We start from the raw sequence: 18,745 nt of genomic DNA on the forward strand, positions 1-18,745 counted from the left end.
GCTGTGGGCACCAGCCTGTGTCTTCAGTCCTGCCTCCTCTGTAAAACACCTCTTTGCTTTATCCCAAGCATTTATCCCTGTGCTTCCCACTGTGGAAATTTCCACACAGGCCTTAGTGACTCATCTTAGACCGCACCACTTGCATATGTGGGTGCTTTCAGCACAGAAGAAAGCCATTTCTTTGTCCTTGTCCTATGGGGTTTATAAAAGTGAAAAATACATTAAATTATGTTAATTGATGCTATTGCCTGAGTGAAGAAAACATTGCACCCACAAAGCCAACGTTATTTATTTTAATTTTATTTTTAAAAAAGAAATTATTTTACTTAAAAGCATTAATTTCACATGGACAAGCCCATTCTCACCACCCCAGAATTCCCGTGAGAGTGGCACCAAAATGATCTCAACATGTATTAGCTCAGCTAAAATAATGTGAAAAGAGACTACAAATATAACACAAAGATTTTTGCTTATGAGGCATAGCTAGTGAAGTGACAACTGCATTACATATATTCATGTCTGAGGAGAATCTATTTGCATCTTGGAAATATCTTGAGATACTCAGAACTGCATCTGAAAACTGAGCAAAGCCGTTGATGTAGAGGACACCAATTTTTGCAGTGGAATTTGTTACAAATAGAGCAACTTCTAAGGCTTTTCATAAAGTCTTTTATCTTCAGAGCTCTCTTCCTCCTTTGTACTTTTGAAGGGAAAGTGATTTACCACTCATACAGTGATAGCATCAATTTCCCATAAAATTCTTGCTGTGTTTACTGTCAGCTGAAGCGTTTCATTAACTCAGGACTAAATGGCGTTCAGCTGATGCCACAGTCACCTTCCAAGAGCAGACATTTCACCACTCACTGCCTCCCCAGCGCAGCTCAGGGGGGTGCAGATGTAGCCATGTGTGTGTAGGAACATTTGGAGAGGGAAGCCCTCGTCGTTTTGCCCTCCTCTTCATCAGCAGCCTCTCCCCGTGTGGCAGGGGGCGTTTGCCGGGCGCAGCAGGTGAAGGTGGCCAGGAAGGCCATGCGGAAGCGCTTGTTCATGAAGCAGTAGATGATGGGGTTCACGCAGGCAGAGGTGTAGGACAGCAGGTGGATGAAGGAGATGGGAGCCCCCGAGAGACGCCGGTCAGCAGAAGCCGTGTCGAAGGCGCGCCAGGCGTTGACACTGAAGATGGGAGTCCAGCAAATGAAAAACAAAACCACTATCACCATCAGCATACGGATGACAAGTTTCTTGGCCATTAAGTTGGCAGAAGAGCTGTTGCTTCTCACTCTCTCTATTTTATTGTGGCTCATAGTAGAGAGCTGTTGCAACGGCATTTTCTTTTTTCTTTTGGTTTTGTTGAGGTAACATCCATCTCCATCCTCGTATTTGGCGCTGCAGGTACTTATTCTTCTTTCTGTACATATAAAGTGCTGTTTAAATAGTTGGCAAAATACCTCTGAACAGTTGGCCAAATAAAAAATGAAGAATGCAGTCTAAATCTAAATAAACATCATAATTCATAGCTGAGCAACTGTTGCAAAGAAAGCACTGGCCTGCTTCTGAGTCAGTCATGTTACCAGCTGCTCCAAATCCGCTGTCTCCCCATATTCTCACCTCTATACAGTATCTTACCTCTATACAAACTGATGCAAAAGGTGTAAAAATGTTACTTAGTCTGTTATATGGACAGAAAATAGTTTTCAAGGTTATATGTTTCTACTTTAATTTGACAATTTTCATTGTGACATTTATTGACAAAAATGGTCCTCATCCATGGCCAGAAACAAAGCCTGGTATTTCTATAATAAACAAATTAGAAATTTAATGTATTCTGCCCAGAATCTTTGCAAACAAGCCATAGGTAAGGTTTATTTGGTAACAGCAGCCTAACTGTACTCAAGAAATGCAGCTGGCATTTCATGACATAACTGACCATAATGATCATTTTTGCAAGTAGAAAGCTTTCCTTTTACTTGCCTCAAAATGACTGCTCGTATCTTCAACTGCAACTTAAAAAAGCCCACCCCAAACCAAATTGTTTTGTTACCTCGTGAAGATTTTCTCTGGCTGGCATCAAATTTTATTCCTCTGTAGAGTTCCAAAGATATTAGACCATACGCAATCATCATTATAATCCCAGGAATAAGAAAGAGTGTGAGGAGCAGGAAAGTGTACCTAAGGAATCAAAACATACACTGAGAATAGGGAATGGCAAAAAACTAGAAAAAGGATTTCAAGATTTTTTGAATTTTTTTCATGTCAGTTCAAAATACCATTTTGACATCTCAGAAATTTGAAACTTCCTACTTCTTCTCCTGCTTCCCTCAGAAAGGTACAGCAGGAAAAAGACTATAATGGCCAAAAACTGTCTTTCATCCTACCTATGCAGCCCAGAGGAGATGGGCACTCCCCCAGTAGTTAAAGGGGGCAGAAATTCTCTCTGCCCATGAGTGGGACTCCCTGCTGTAACCAGATGAGCATTGGATGCCCTGTAGTTTTGGTCAATGCAAAAATTGCCTTGCAGAAGCTAAATGAGCATCTGCTGATTCTTAAAGGGGTTCTTGGTAAATTAAAAATATTTTAATGATTGGACTCAGTGATCTTAGAGGTCTTTTCCAATGCAAAAATATTCTATTATTGTGCTTCAGAGAGATCTGACTTCCAGAGGGCCTTGGTACATGTGGGCAAAAACAGAGCAGCCACAACCTGGGTCTTCATCCCTGGAGCCACGAAGAGCTCCTGAGGAGGGACTTCAGGACTGGCAATCTCTTTGGTAAAGGAAGCAGCTTTTATGTGGTTTCACATAGGCTACTCTCCTAGTCAGCTTCTCTGATGCAGTGACAAGCTCGGGAAATAATGATGTTTAAATGCATCCACGAGCTTATGCCTCTCCTGATCCCTGTGGCTTTGGTGCTGGGAATCTGTAAGGAAACCACAGAGAAGAGAATTTTGTCCTGTAGCCTTCCTCCTCATGCTGCCAAATTCCTGAGATTACTGCTGAAATCATTAACACACAGTTACTCTTTGTGGATATACCATACCAAAATGGAGCAGACTTTAATCTTTTTCCCAGTTCCAACTGACCTTCAGTATAAAAAACAAAATCTTACACTTTCTCAGTGCCAGTCAGTGTTTAGTCAACGTGCAAGGACATCATGTTTAATTACTATTGCTGTTTGAGAGTGCTGCTCTTTACCCTGCCTGGATGTGTAGGCCTGGGAGCTTGTCTCTCCCCACTTCTCTCTGCCCCTATTCTCCATAAGCAACCAAAAGGATTCTCAAATAAGACATTTGCAGCTTCATATTCTACTTCTCTGCTATGGAGAACCTTCAAACAAATTAACAGGCAAGGCAGCACACAGAGGGGTGTGTCTGCATTTCTCAACGATTAATCAAGGATTTATCTGAGAATGTTGAAGTTTATGTGTAAATGAGTGAAAGCAATATTCCTGCTACAAGTGACAGATGCTTTCTTTACAGTGACAGCTGGAGCTTAGCAGACCATGGTGTGAGAATCATTGCCATGTTGGGCAGTCTTTCCCATGACATGGGAAAAGTCATTCAAATGTCAAAATGTAAGCAGCTTAAAAATGTTGGGCTTTTCTTACATCTTAAATAAGAATAATAGAGTGTAAACATTTGCTGGAGGTTAATACTTGATTTTCCATAGGCTTATTGCTACCAGCAGATAATTGCACATTTGCTAACAGCCAGTTGTTCTTACCAAGACTGCTGAATGACATCGCTTGGCCAAAGGAGCCGGCACATATTGGCTGTGGTGTTGTTGTACTTGGTGAAAGGTACCAGTTTGCTGTAGATTGGGTATGGTGACATGATAATAAAGGACACACACCAGGTCGCAGCAATCACTCTCAGGGCATGAGATTTCGTCTGCCAGACCCTGGACTGCAGTGGTTTGCAAATGGCACTGTATCTCTCCAAGGATATGGCAACCAGGTTGAAGGTAGAGACACTGACAGAGACACCTATGCATATAAAATAAAGAAAAAGGTTATCTTCTTGTTTTAAAGGTTATGTTATGTTCAAATGGTCCTGCTAGCTTGCTGTATGCATACAAAAAATTAAAAATATAGCAAACTACTTATAAGCAAAAGGATTTATAAACATCAGTCTGATGAAGTCAGTGAAGAATGCGTGGGCAGTGGGTCTGGCTCTCCAGATTGCTCCAGACTGATATTCCTGCTCTGCACTTCCCTTACTCCAAAAGTCCAAGAAAAAATACTCTGTCAAATCATAAAATTCTGGTAACAGGAAATTAAGACAATTTTACTCTTAATTATTCTCTTCGCTACTGCAGTTTGTTCACTAATTGCACTGAAATTCAAACAAAGCATTTGAAATCAGTTAATTACTCTCTTAACACAGCTGTTCACAGTCCCTTTTTTATTGTTTTAATTTTTATGAGTGTCCTGCTTGACTTGTGATTTGATGTTCTCATTCAAGAGAGTTAAATCTATTACAACTTTTTAATTAAATTCTAATGGAGTGACAAACAAGGAGAAACAAAGTCACGAAGCAGAATCTTTGTCCTTCAAGTATCCTTAATTCCTTCTGTTCATATTTTATAAAATATATGGTGGTTGTCTGTGTTTCTGTCATTGAGGTGCCCAAGTTCGCCACTGTAAAATTATCAATACTTTGTCTTAACTTTGCCACAAATTTTTCTTTCAGTGAATGAGCTTTTATTTGTCTTTGTGAATACGTGTCAGACTATAAAATGCCAATATTGTTATGGTTTGTTTTACAGAAATCATCTGTAATTGAAAATTTGTCTTTCTATATCTTAAAATGAAAATTGAGCATAGTTGATGCAATGGTTGTCAGGGTCTGTTTGTCAGGTGATGCCTCTGTTACCTGGACATTTAGTGGGAAATCTTCTCTTTTTGACTCTTAAAACAGCTTCATAATGAGAAACTTTATGCTGGTCTATTTCACTGGATTTTTTTCATAAAGTAATTTACACTGTGTGCAATAAGAGGAAGATGACAATGCTTCAGTAATGTTTTAGGGTATTTTTGCCAGCAATTCATTATAATTGTTTAAACATGGCCTTTAGTTTTATTGGTTTTATCTACAAAAAGATGTTGATTTCCCATTCGTACACTTTACATGTGTACTTTCACATTACATCAAAGTTCTCAAGGGCATGGGTTGAAAGGGGACCTGAGGTTCCAGTAATCAACTAAGAGTCTCCCAAAGCAGCAAAAACTTTACATAATGTTCTCTTCTTTTTTCTTTTTCTTTTTCTTTTTCTTTTTCTTTTTCTTTTTCTTTTTCTTTTTCTTTTTTTTTTTCTTTTTCTTTTTCTTTTTCTTTTTCTTTTTCTTTTTCTTTTTTCTTTTTCTTTTTCTTTTTCTTTTCTTTTTCGGTTTTGTTTTGTTTTGTTTGTTTGGGTTTTTTTTTGTGGTTAAGAAACAGGCAAATGCAGAGGAAATATTAAAGCGAGACAAAAAATCACTTACACATACATAACCCAGACATTTTGAAACTCCTAGATCCTGGTTCCACAACCATAAAGAGTATGGGAAGGCACACAAAAGTGATGCTTATTAAAGTCAGGCTGTAAAATCTATATCTGTGTTTTATGGTTTTCTGGGGAGCTCTGATCACACCTGGTCCGTCCGCAAAGAGTACTTGCTCCAACTTCCAGCTCTGCACATCACACCTGCTTTGGCCTATTTCTCTTTTCTTTTTTATGTATCTTTTTTACCCAAAAATCTGTGGGTAAAATCTGCCCTTACTGAAGGTGTACAAGCCCATCATTTGTGGTGGGTGATCTGAACACTGATAAGAATGTTGTCAGTGACAGCTGAGCAAGTGCATGTACTGGGTTCCTCATTAAAGTTTGATCATCCAACATCTACATATCCAGCAAAACACTTCTGTATGTCATTAAAGTTAAGTGTGTGTGCCTCTGTGTTTTGCTGGATCAGACCAAGGACACCAGAACCATGAAGATTTGCACTACAAAGCTGTTTCTTCATAACACTGGTAACTTCAATGGTGGATGGAAACAATCAGCCTCTTATAGATCTTTAAATACCTTCTCACCTGTCTCATTAGTCAGTCTTCAAAATAAGTATAAACTTCCCAGACTTACCCATGAAATAAGTGGCAGTTTTGCAAACAGCACTTCCAAAAATAAAATCTTTTAGCAGGTTGGGAATGAGGGTGAAAGGCATGCAGAAAAGGCAGAGCATCAGGTCGCTGACTGCTAGTGACAGCAGAAAGGTGTTGGTGACTGTTCTCATCCGCTTGTTTCTTATCAGCACCATAATCACCAGAATGTTCCCCAAAATGCTGAGCAGAAATATCAAGCAATACAGCAGAATCCGTATTATCTGATGCAAATCTGAAAATTGTCACAAGAAAAGATCAGTTACACAGTATTCAACTCAGATTAATATTATATATTTCAATCTTTAATCAGAAGGTTAAAGCCTTTCTGCATTCAGTTTTATGAAGATTTATGTCTTTACACCAACACAAAATCAGTGAAACTGCTGAAATTCTTAAATGCATTCTGATCTACCTAAATTGCATAGCATTAATCTACAATATAAGCAATACAACGTACATTTGGAGAGTCAAATACAACTTCTTAAAGCATGTGCTTCTCACGCTGCTGACTGTGCACCACTTACTCACCATGGGAGATCCTATTTTATGCAGAAGTAAGAAAAGATCAAGCAATCAAAAGACACTTTAATATATGGATTTTTTTTCAGCTTCGGAGTGCTATGATTTCATATTAAATCACTTTCATACAAGGTATCAGATCTGATCACTCAATTGTTATTGAATTGAATAAAAATCATGCTACTCCAAGTTCTTGGCAGAGATGTTTGCATTTTGTGCTCCAAAGTGCTACTGTTTTAGCGTTCCATTATATCCAGATTTTTTCCTAGTTCAATTTTGAACTCAGAAAACCAGCACATATTACATTTTTTGCTGCCTGTTTCTTATACTAACTTAAAAGCAAGCAGTTGATTTTGCACTCTCTCAGAAAAAATGCCTTGCATAGCACTTTCTTTCTGTAGTATCTCTGCATCCAGCTAGAAGTAAAACTGCCTGGAAAAAATCAATTTTCCACACATACCTTTAGAAGGATAAGGTGCATCATCCACACAGAAAAAAGTGTCGTTTTCCAAGATGATATCACAGAGGAAATCAGTAATGTTGGTACCATTCCCAAGGAAACTACTGGCATCAACTATTTCCATTCTTCAGGATCCACAGGTTATCTCTGATGAAGGAGAAGGTGGGTTTGTAACTATCTGCCCATGCTTGCAGTAAACAAATGGTTTCTGAACGAGGTCTTCAGAAGAAATGCAAGAGAGGCAGCTGTGCAAGGGAGCTGTTCTGACTCTCCAGCAGGAGCACCCAGCACACAGAGTCCTGTGCTGGCTGAGCACGATTTATTCCAGAGGCACCACGGCCGTTCGGGAAAGCAAAGCGTGTGCACACACACTCACATGTATGCACACACTCACACACACACATACACACACACACACTGACACATCCCCCTGGGTACTTAGATCCACCCTCTTCTGTTACTGCACTACTGTTGGGATTATAAACAGGCTAGAAAAAGATTACAGCATTAACCCCTTGCAAGATTGCTTCTAGTCATGTCTCTGCATTATTTCTCAGAGTCAGCCTGTTAGGTCACAGCCTATAAATGAGGCCCAGTGAGCGAGGAGAGTGATAAATCTGTCTCTCAACTAACATTTAAAATGGTAAGACTTGCTTAATAAAAGGGCAGAGAAGAGAAGAGAAAACCATAGTGAGGATTCTGCATTCCTTACATGGAAATTATTCTTGTCTTCATATTTTTCAGAGTAAACTGAAGATAGGGTAGACTCAGAAAAATAAAAGCAGCTACATTTATCTCAATTGGCAAAGTGCTAGTTTCATATGAAAGTGCTGTACGTGCCTGATCCAAACCCCAGCAAGTCAACAGAAAAACTCACTAATTTCACTTAGTGGATCAAAACTTATGAAAGTTTATTAGAATTGTCAGTTAATATAAGCAGAAGTCTGTACATTTTCTCTGTGCAAGAACTTGTATATGACCTGATAAACTCGATAAACCTGATAAACTGTGCCACATTAGTTACACATCAGTGGAAAACACAAAGATCTTTATGGCTTAGAAATTCTGCTTTTTTAATAAGCATCATCCTCACTGGTGTATCCACAAAGCCATGGGCTTTTACTTTCCAGTATATAGTTTATGTATATACTTTACTTTCCAGTATATTGTTTATGCCAGAAATTCAAATTAATATTAGAAATTAATCTTTACCATAACTGAATGAAAAACTAATTTCACATTTTAAATCCCTTTTACTCAAAAGCAGAACAGTAACAGATTCTTTATAACAAATCCTGACCCCTCAAAGCTGATATACACAGACTGGAAAGCCTGGCTTTCTCTTCCAGTCTTGCCAGCTTTGCTTTATAGTACATATAATGGAAATAGGAATGTAGGAAAGTAGATTGAAAAGTTAGATTGAAAGTTCTAATTTCTCAATTATCCTTTGTACCTCTGGGAGTCCTGGATGCAGCTGGGCATCAGTGGCCCACACCCCTGCATGGTCCCACTGACCACCTTGCTCTCAGGCTGCGAGAGCCTGGCCAGGGCTGCGATTAACACTGTGAAGCCAGTGCAGGTCTCTCCTATCAGTCTCAAAGGTATGTGGAACAGGGTGCAGGACCAGCTTCCCCAGGACAGCAGGAGCCCTTCACTGAGCCCCAGCCCAAGGCATGGGCCCACTTCAGTGTCAGGACATGCTTGCTAAGCACATGCAAGATGGATGAAGCCAATGAGGCCAGGAGGCTTCACGGAGTCGGCAAAAAGGCAAACTGAACCAGGCTGCACTGGCCACAGCTCACACTGTGTGCTGTGCAGGCAGCCAAGGGGCTGGATCACAGCGGTGGGAGACAGCAGGGGCAGCACAGGCTTGAAGAGCTGAGGAATAAGTACTGAGCCATGACTGACTCCAGAAGGTACTAATTTCAACCAAAAGCAAGGGCAGAATGTATGAGGAATCATACTCTGTGCAAGTCCCAGAAACTGTGGAGTTAGTGTTTAAAACTAACTGGATCCCCTTGTTCACTTGCTCAGGACTCCGAATGTATAAGGTGCAACTTTCCTCTACAAATTTGCCCAGAGATTTTTATCTGTTATTAGAGTCCTCATCAGTTTTCCTTTGAACACCAGGCTTACAGACTGGCTCACAATTCCAAGGGGTTAGTTCCCCTGGAGTCCTTTTTAAACATTGGCATCACATTGATACAATTTTTTTCCCCCTGGCAACAACGCAGTTCTAAACAATAGATTGCACATCATAGTTAATAATTTTACTATTTCCTTTAGAAGTTCTGGATGAATACCATCTGGTCCTGGGCTGAGCTCGATTCAGCATCTGCTAGTTAAATTGCCAGAGTAAATGAGGAAGAATTTGCTATGAACTCTTGACTCCCATTTTGGAGTGGATTTCTGCATGAAACATATCGAGATCAAAGAGTTTTGTTTTTCTAAGCTTTTATTTTGCATAGATTTACTCAAATGTACAGCCAATAGTCCTCATGTTTGAACAGTGCTGAGTTGCCTTTATAATATCATTTCTCTCCACTACATTTAGCTAACTGCTTGACAGATCACTGTCCCTGCAGATCAGTATCATCTCATTGTCTCCCTGGAAGTTTCAGGAGAGACAAAAAAGGAGGCTTTAACAAAATGCTTGCTCATTGCAGATGTAATTTTATCATTTAGGAGAAACAAAAACACGAGTGTCTGTCCACTTGTACTTAATCATGCATTATTTGGGATGTTGAAAGTTTTAGGCAAGAACTTCTCTGGAGCTGGCTATTTTATTAGTAACACTGATTTATTAATACAATTGTTTTTCAATTAAGAAATAATTTACGTATCTTAATATGACTGCGTTAATAGTTTGGACAAAAGTACACCAAAATATTTTTCCCTATATTTGAATGAGGCTTGCTAATCCGTGATAATAAAAGAATCTGCCTCTTCTAATTCTAGTCTCCATCCTTTTCTCCCCTGTAATCTCATATGCTCAACACACTGCCCTTGAAGCAAAACAGTTGGTGTGCTCTGCCATTTCCTGCTATCTGTATGTACCTTTTCTCATCCAAAACAAAACCACATCAATTTACAGTTACCTCATTCTTTTTTCCTGAAGAATACTCTGTTCTGTTCTTTCACTAATTTGACAAAGATCTTAACTTAAATAGCAAATCCACTTGTAAAATGATGAATTTGGAAAAGCTTATCTGTAGCTAGTGTCAAATTTGCAAATAGGTTTAGGTTTATCTTAGGTTAGACCTTACCAAGTCTTTTTTGTCCTAACCAGTGAAATTAAATAAAACAATTAGAAAAAGCATATATGGAAAGTAATGGTCTAGCTCTGTTCAGATCATACTGATTTGAACTAAATAATATAAGGATGAAATTTACTTCTGAGCACCTTGTTGTACTATCAGTGATTTCTGAAATACCATTCACCAGCCATAGATGGGAACAAAGGCAAACAAGGTGCTCCTGCTGCCCCTGCAGAGCTTCTGCAAAGGTCATATATTACATGTTGCTTAATTAATCTCTGGAAGACTCCACAGGTCTTCAATGATGAAATTCTTGTATTTAGGTCACATTATTATTGAAACACATCTCAAGGTATCTTTTAAATTGTTTTGGGGTGACCACTTTTCACTGTTTTGAAGTGCAAAGTCAAAGTGTTTGAACTTCCTGAATATTTGCAGTACCATCTACCTGACCTGCCTGTGAGATGCAATGCAGCTGGTCCTGATGCCTTCATGGGCATCCAGGCAGCCTGTCCTACCACCTTCCTCAGAAGAGAGAAAATGAGACCTCCCAGGTGATGGCTGTGAGCTCTGTACAGTGTTCAAGGCTCTCTGAGGAATGGGATGAATAAAGCACATTGTCCCTGTAAATCCTCAGGTCCAATTCCATAATCATGGTAAAGTTTCTATGGGCTTCCAGGGTGCAAAAGGGATTTCTGCTCCAGAAATTTCTATGGGAGTTCTGTATACAATTTAGGGAAACTGCTTCAAAGAAATATGTGTAAATCATTTGTCCAGTGTAACATAAGTTCTCATAACAATCCTTCTGACGCCCTGCGATATTACTGATGTCTGGGATGAGTCATGGTGCACTCATTCCACCCAAATGGTTCACCGTGCATGCTGCTACTCATGTTGGCACTTCTCAGACTGTCACAGCTCAGCTGCATCTCCTCTCCCCTCACATCTGGCCCTCTAACTACTACAAATTGAAGGCAGAAGTTAGATCAATGCTCTCTGAGCAACTGAAGCTGATCCTTTTCCTTTTTGTGTCTTATCATAATGGATTCATAAGTGCTGTGAGGAATGAATGCACCCCCATCAAAGAGGAACGTAGATATTTTTAAAAGGTGTTTGTTTCTTTTCCAGGCTATACATGATGTTGTACAGCCCTTTTGTCCCTTCACCCTGTGAATATTAATTTGCTAGGAAAACACAGTTCAGGATTTAAGCTAGACCTGCAAGTGAATAGCCCTGCATACCCTTATGCTGCGGGTATATTATGTGCTAGAACTTCACACCAAGTAAACTGCATCACCCATGGCCCAGGAGAACACTTTTTCTGGATTATATTAACACCAACAAATGTTGGTACTATTAATGTTCTCCTTTGAGCAAACCTCTGCATATTAGACCAACCTCAGTCAAAGTCAAAATCCATCACATGTTCTAAGGTACTGGTCATCTGAGACTTTTCCGAGGTACAGCCATGACATGGTTTCTAAAAAACATATAAAAGATCAGGGATTGCCACCAGAAACAACCCCAATAGGTTATAACATCAGCAACAAAATGGTACAACTGTTCTTGACAGTACTCAACACCCTAATAAAGCTCAAAACAGCAACAGGCTGCTAAATAAAGCCCCAGCTGTAACAACTGAGAACTGTAGTCTTTGATTTTAAGATTTCAGTTAGGCACATAACAAAGAGTCACAACTATTTCACCCCAAGAGATTTTCATTAGCATATCTCACAGAGGTATATTAATGAAATCAGTTATGTTAACAGCAGCCACTATGAGTTTCAATTTAAAGATGAAAAACAAAGCAAATATTTGGCACAGGCCACTCCATGGGAGAGTGGAAGAGTTGGGAAAAGCAAGGAAGTCTTCAGATTGCTGCTGTCTCATACTTTGCTCTCAAAAGAAGCCACTCTATCCTCATGACATTAAGATGAAATGAATTTCCACATTTCCACGGAATTAGATAAAGAGATGTTAGTTTCACAACACCAACTAAGTAATTTAGAGAGTGGCTGTGCAATTAGCAGGGAGGAAATGGAGAAGGTCAGCTGATGTATTATTGGGTGAATTGGTACCAGCATGTCTGAAGCCAGGGCTTCAGTTTGTGTGTCTTACTATGTACAGAGAGAAATTACTTTGTGTTCCATAGCATTTCATCTAACATCAACAGTTTTAGAGGGGTATCAGTGTCTGTTGATAATAAATTCCCTTAAGGTAATACTACTGAGCTTTGTTCACTGACATGTGAGTTCCCAAGAATCATTTAATCCTTGTTTTAAGGGAATCCAAGATATGGGAATCAAGAGAGGCATTGTCTCTATTAGACAAATACTGAAAATTACACTTACATAAAATGAATAAATTTAATCAGCAATAGTCATTCTTTAAAGTTTCAGGTTTTTACAGAAAACATAAAGTTCCTATGAGCAGTCATCTGATTTGACACAAATTTGCACAAGTCTGCACAAGAAACTGAACATACAATTTATTACATTTTGATGAATTCTCTGTTATTCAGTACCAAAGAGAGGCACATAGTCTCAGATTTTAAAGAGTAACTAACTGGCTAAACCTCTTCTCAACAACTGATATCTGAGTATGAATTTTAGTCATTTGAAACAATTCAAACCATGAAGTGAGGGTAAAGAGCAAAAAATTTAGAAGATATTACAAAATGTCTCTCCACTAGAAGACCTATCTATCATTACTACTGGTACAACATAGACAGCTACTATACTCTATAAAACCCTGTCAACAAAGCCCACGAGGAAACAACACTCCTTGAAAGTATCTAACCAAAGTAGGATTTTGATCTAATAAATAGAAAAGCAAAAGACTGTGGGATGTCTAGAATTTTGCTGGTTTCCCATTGTCATGGTTTTGCATGGAAGGGTAGACAGACAGCAAGATGACAGGTTGTCCCCTTCAAATTATGGGCTCATATAATGAAAGTAAGATTTTAAATTAGGCTCATGGATGGCGTTCTGTTGTACACAATTAAGTATTTTATTGTTTGACTCTTGTTCTCTTACTGTGATAATCTCCAGGCCAGTTTTTTCCAGTTCAATGGAACTCTGCTAGCTGGCACTTTGGACTAATTATTGAACACAATAAGAGGAGGTACAGGGAGAACTTCAGGAGCAAAGACAATTTACCCCAGCTGAAGTTTTCTTCCAGGTCTTAATTTCTGGGATGTTTAGCTTTATTTGCAAATTACCTAAATGCTCTTTGCATTTTGGACTTCTATGATTGGTATACTGCCATCCAATAACTGTATGTAGAAAGTTGTCAGTTATAATTTTCTGAGAAACTAGGGGAGGCAGGTCAAGTCCATAGTGATAAAAAATACTTTAATTTATTTCAATTATTGTGCTAAACAGTCCTGGAAGTATTTCATAACAATTTCAAAACACTATTAAAATACTGAAACATTGAAAATAATACTTTCCAGAGTTTCAGCACAGATGAGCTGTTAAATTATGGTATTGCTGGCCTTACTTGCCAGGCTTTTGTCTATATAATCCTTAAGAAAATATACTCCAAGGAACAATTGCTGTAGTTAGTTTGGACTATTTGCTCATGTTTATATGGTATTACATAGTGCAGGGAGTTAATGTCACTGAAAGTATGTAAGTTTTAAATTAATTTTCATTGTTTAGTCTTTGCTTACATTACAAAACTGCTTTAAATCTGCCAAGAAGTCTCAAGTCAAAATAAGGGAGAAACAAAACTCCAAGGACAAGCTCAGCTCTGAATTCTCCACACTCACTTTTTGACAGAGTCAGATTCAGTCAGGCTGCTGTGGTGTGTCCAAATATCCAGGGCTTATAAATTAAGCATATCAGAAGTTGGATCTCTTGGATGTAATCCTTGTATATAGAAAAGTTACGTGCTACACTCTTGATTTTTTTTTTATGAACATTTGAAAATTTGCAGTATATTAACTGCAATTAACTGGGTGATTTTTTTCCAATATTTCTGTGTGTGTGCCTGAAGTCATTATCTCATATTTGCAATTTCATGCCATTCTGGTTTGGCCCTTTCCAGAACCAACTGCACCGGTGCTAAGTGTGCTCTGTACAGAAAAAGCAAAAGAATCACAGATCATACTCACATTCTGGCTACTGTATCTTCTTGGATAGCTTACCTCTTCACAATGTTCTCCTTTCATTCTAATGCATTCATTTTGCAATCCTACAATGTGGGAAAAATGAATAAATTGAAGTAAGAAAGGTATCTCTGATGAGATAATGACATAAGATCAGTAACATTTTGTGGTTTGTTTTTACAAGATTTGCTGACTCAAGTTCCTGGAGCAAGTAAAAGGTTTTTAAAATATTCTAAGCAATATGCTAGTTAAATACTCCCAGTTTACACTGTCACCCACTCTGGTTTTAAACCCAGTGGTACTTAAAGTATAATCCTGCTCAAAGCATAATCTAACAGTGATCTTATCTCTTTAATTTCAACTTACATTTCTGTTAGAAAGTTAGAATTGTCAGCTGCAATTTTATACTTTGTAGAGACAGACCTCCCCAAAGACTTCACTTAATCCTCAATGACTGCTCATGAAAGTTGCTAGAAGTCAAAATGGGAATGCTCTGGCCAAAAAAAAAAATCACTATTTCATTACCTGTTAAACTGAGCCATTTCATACCAGAATATCTTTTTCACAAGACCTTATAAAGAGAAGGCTAAACATTTAAAATTGCATTCTGTGAGAAATATTCAAATAAATCAGATCGTTATATAAAATGATAAACAAGTTTTCATATTCTGTTTCAAGAGGAGTAGATGGTAGGTCATATACAATATTATCCCACCTAAAATAATAGGAAACTTTTATTCCTGTAGTCTGAAGTGTTACTAAATAGCCAAGGCCTTACAGATTTAACACTGTTTGAGAGAAACTGGCAGTAGAAATTGATCGTTTTTGATGAAATCCAGCTTAATTATCAAGAAGGCAATAAATTTCATTTCCCTTAATAGTACAGGGGAATGAGAAAAAAACCCAGGATTTTTCCATGCTTACACTTTTCCCATCCCCCTGACATGGTGGCTCATTTAGTTAGTGACATGATAACAACTTCTGCTCCTTCTTCAGTGCGTCCTCATGAGTGGCTCTTTACTTATTGCTCATCCTATTTGTGCATGGTTTTCTTCTGCTTTAGGCCAACTTAACCAAAACTGTGAATTTGAAAATGGCACCTTAAGTCTGGAGAGTTCATCCCTTAGACAACCCAGCTGAGCTGGGTTCAGTACCTCCAGCTGGTGTTATTTCCAGTTCTAAGGAGGAAATAAATGGTCAAGTCTCAAAGACTTGTGCCTCTTGGAGAAGATTATGAAAGCTATAGTATCTATTTTATATATTTGCCCCATCCATATTCTTGCTGCAAACCCCACAGATGTATCTGGAAACAGAAAAACAACCCTATATTTTAAAAGTAGCGTCCTTAAAAGAGTCAGTGTCATGAAGTTGTGTCAGAAGAGTTTTAAGTTGGATATCAGGAACAGGTTCTTCACCCAGGGGGAGGCTGGGCACTGGCACAGGCTCCCCAGGGCAGTGGCACAGCACCAAGCCTGACAGAGTTCAAGGAAGAGTTTGGACAACAGTCCCAGGCACAAGGTAAGACTGCTGGGGATGGTGCTGTGCAGGGTCTGGGGCTGGAGGTGATGACCCTGAGGTCCCTTTCAACTCAGGATGTTCTATGATTCTGTGATGATCTCATGCTGTTATCTCCCTGTATGCCAATACACCTGTGGGGGCTGAGCTTACATATCACACCTTTGATCTAAAATTTTATTATGCTCTTTTCGTTACTAACCTAATAGCCAAAATGAAAAGCCCTTCTGCTGTTGAACAACTCCAATAAAGTATTTTAATTCCATATTTTAGGTTGATGCTGTACATTATCCAGCAGGAATTCCCCCAGCTCTACTCTCTATGAGTGCAAGCCTCAATTCAGTTTCAGACAAAGACCAGGAAATACGTGTATTTATTTAAGCTCAGAGCACATTTTATCCCATCTACTCTGGAAAACTCTGGAAAATGTGTCCTTTGCTTTGCTGCCTTTTTTTTTTTTTTTTTTCAGAATATGCATTTTATTTCAACCCTTCCTGAGCCCTTTAGCACATTCACTTTTGTGAATGTTTTCTAATTTTCCTTCCTGGTCTTTCTGGAAACATGCTGCAATATAGATTATAGGATTCAAGCCTGTATCCTGTAATTAACAAAATAATACAATTTTTTAGGTACTACCTCTGTCCTTTTTTTGATTTAGCAAATTTGTTGTGCATTTGAAAGAATTCTTTACAGACCTCTAAACAGTGATGCAAAACAGAAAACCTAACTGCAGTTTTATATTTAAAATTTTTGGTTTCAATGTGCAGAGCTTCATCTGAAATCAAATCATTTGGGTTTGTTTGTGCTCCCTAGAGCTGTGTATAATATTTTGGTGTCATTTTTCCTTTAAGCAGATCCCTATATTAATTTGTATGTTTTGGGTTAGTGAAAGCAGGGTAGTCTGCCACTCAGTGGCTCTGAATCCAGCCTCCAGAGCTGTGCTTCACATGTGTGCTCTTCCATCCCGCTGTTCCACTCTTTTTTGGGTGAATTTTCGAGCATGTTGTTATAATGAACTTATTTCCACAGTAAAAGTTAGATCATCTAGGTGTGCTTCGTATATGCACAACAATTCCTGTAACAGGCAATATTAGTAATCAATGTTTCAGACAATTTTCTGCAATAATATATTCCTGTATATAAACAGAGAAACAGTAGAAACTTAGAAATTAGGGCTCAGTTTTAAATTTTGGCTTAATCTCCTTTGAACTACTACAGGACAACTGCAACTGTTTCACCATAGGATTCTTTAGGCCCCCACAATGGCCCGGGATGTGTCAGAGAAGATTCTTTTCCATAGTTGGTGATGATCTTTAATCAGTGCCCAGTGCTCCCTTTCGGCGATACGCGGCATTTATTTGTCCATGCAGGGAAAGGAAAGCATCATCACTGGAGAAAAAACTATTAGAAACTTAGGAAGGTTTGCTTGCTATCTTCTGCTCATTCAGCATTTCCTTTTTGCTGCACTTCCAGCTGTCTTTCCAACAGAGCAGACATCAAGTTAAGGAAGTGGAAATCAAGGTAAAGGATATGTGAAAATCCCTGTAATGGAAGTAAAAATCTCCCTGACCAAAACTAGATTGATTTGGTCTAGTTTGATCTAGACCAAACTAGATTTGGTCTCCCTGACCAAAACTGTTTTTTTGAACAGTTACAGTAGCTGGTGAATCATAACCATTAAAAAAACCCTTCAAGAGTTTCTAGTTCCTTTTGGTTTATTCTTCACTTTTGATTCTTCTGTGTAAAAATTAATCAAACAAGGAAATGAAACAATGGAGTAATCCTTCACATTAAAAAAAAAAGAGAAAAGAGAAAGGATTAATCAACTTTGTTATCAAATCTTAATCAGAAGAATAAAATGCACTCAAGAAGAGATCCTTGTTCTGCCAGCTGAAGTTTATGATTACCTCTTAATGATTAAGGAGAAGGCAGCTAGGATCTAGACACTACATAATATATCCAAGGTGGTCTGCTGGCTGTTGAAGACTTGCACCAGGCACTCATGTGACTGTGTAGTAAATTGTATATATTCCAGGCAGTGAACAGACGTATAACAGACTACCTTAAAACATTTATTACCTTTTCGACAGAAGACAAAATTCCCCTACTGCAATAAGTAGGATATAGCATCAACAAGTTATTTCAGTGGAGTAATGCTCAATATTGTGTAACAAATAAACAGAGAATGAGAGGGTTTGATATTTTTCAAAAGTAGATTTTAAAACATCACCACGCCTATGTTTTTAGATATTTTCATAGCATCATAGAAAGGTTTGGCTTGGAAGGAACGCTAAAGATCATCTAGTTCCAATCCCCCCCTCCAAGGGCAGGGATGCTACCCACTAGATCAGATTGTTCCTATTTTCAAAAAGAGCATACTTCTTGTGACAGACAGGAGCCAAGTCCTGCTTGTATTTACATCACATAGACTCACTGGAGTCAATGGGTTTGAAAAGAACATAGAATCTCACCCTAGCACACCCACACACCAGTAAACTCTGACATGGAGATGTTAACCAAGAATCCACTGAGACAGTTCTTTTTACTGCTTTTCTTCTTTATAGACCAATTAGTTAAATTTTGTAAAAACTTTAAAAGAAATAGCTAAAGTAAGCTGCTATGTGTGACCTGAGAAATGCTTGCTCATGAATGCTGAATCATGTCTTTTAAAAGGTTTGGCTAAGTACAACAGTTGTATACTTTTTCCAACAGACTTGCTCTCAGGTGAATATACAATTTAAAGAAACA

The 18,745-nt window shown here is 38.5% G+C and overlaps 1 protein-coding gene across 1 annotated transcript; it reads right to left on the bottom strand.

Annotated features, from left to right (window-relative positions):
- Nucleotides 1–881: 881 nt before the first annotated feature.
- CCKAR (cholecystokinin A receptor) lies at nucleotides 882–7,238 on the bottom strand. Its single transcript, XM_030948008.1, has 5 exons — nucleotides 7,115–7,238; nucleotides 6,116–6,367; nucleotides 3,719–3,980; nucleotides 2,042–2,169; nucleotides 882–1,408 (listed from the first exon to the last, which is right to left on the bottom strand). Exons 1-5 carry the CDS (start codon nucleotides 7,236–7,238, stop codon nucleotides 882–884), a joined length of 1,293 nt encoding a protein of 430 aa, XP_030803868.1.
- Between the last annotated feature and the right edge of the window lie 11,507 nt (nucleotides 7,239–18,745).

The sequence above is a fragment of the Camarhynchus parvulus genome, chromosome 4 (genome assembly GCF_901933205.1).
Source record: "Camarhynchus parvulus chromosome 4, STF_HiC, whole genome shotgun sequence".
In the NCBI taxonomy this organism is placed as follows: Eukaryota; Metazoa; Chordata; class Aves; order Passeriformes; family Thraupidae; genus Camarhynchus; species Camarhynchus parvulus.

Excerpts from the sequence above, each read along its gene's own strand:
- CCKAR (XM_030948008.1), bottom strand. The coding sequence starts at position 7,238 with ATGGAAATAGTTGATGCCAGTAGTTTCCTTGGGAATGGTACCAACATT. Across the intron at positions 3,981-6,115 it reads AACTGCCACTTATTTCATGG|GTGTCTCTGTCAGTGTCTCT; the intron begins GTAAGTCTGGGA and ends TTATATGCATAG. Across the intron at positions 1,409-2,041 it reads CCAGAGAAAATCTTCACGAG|AAAGAAGAATAAGTACCTGC; the intron begins GTAACAAAACAA and ends TTATATGTACAG.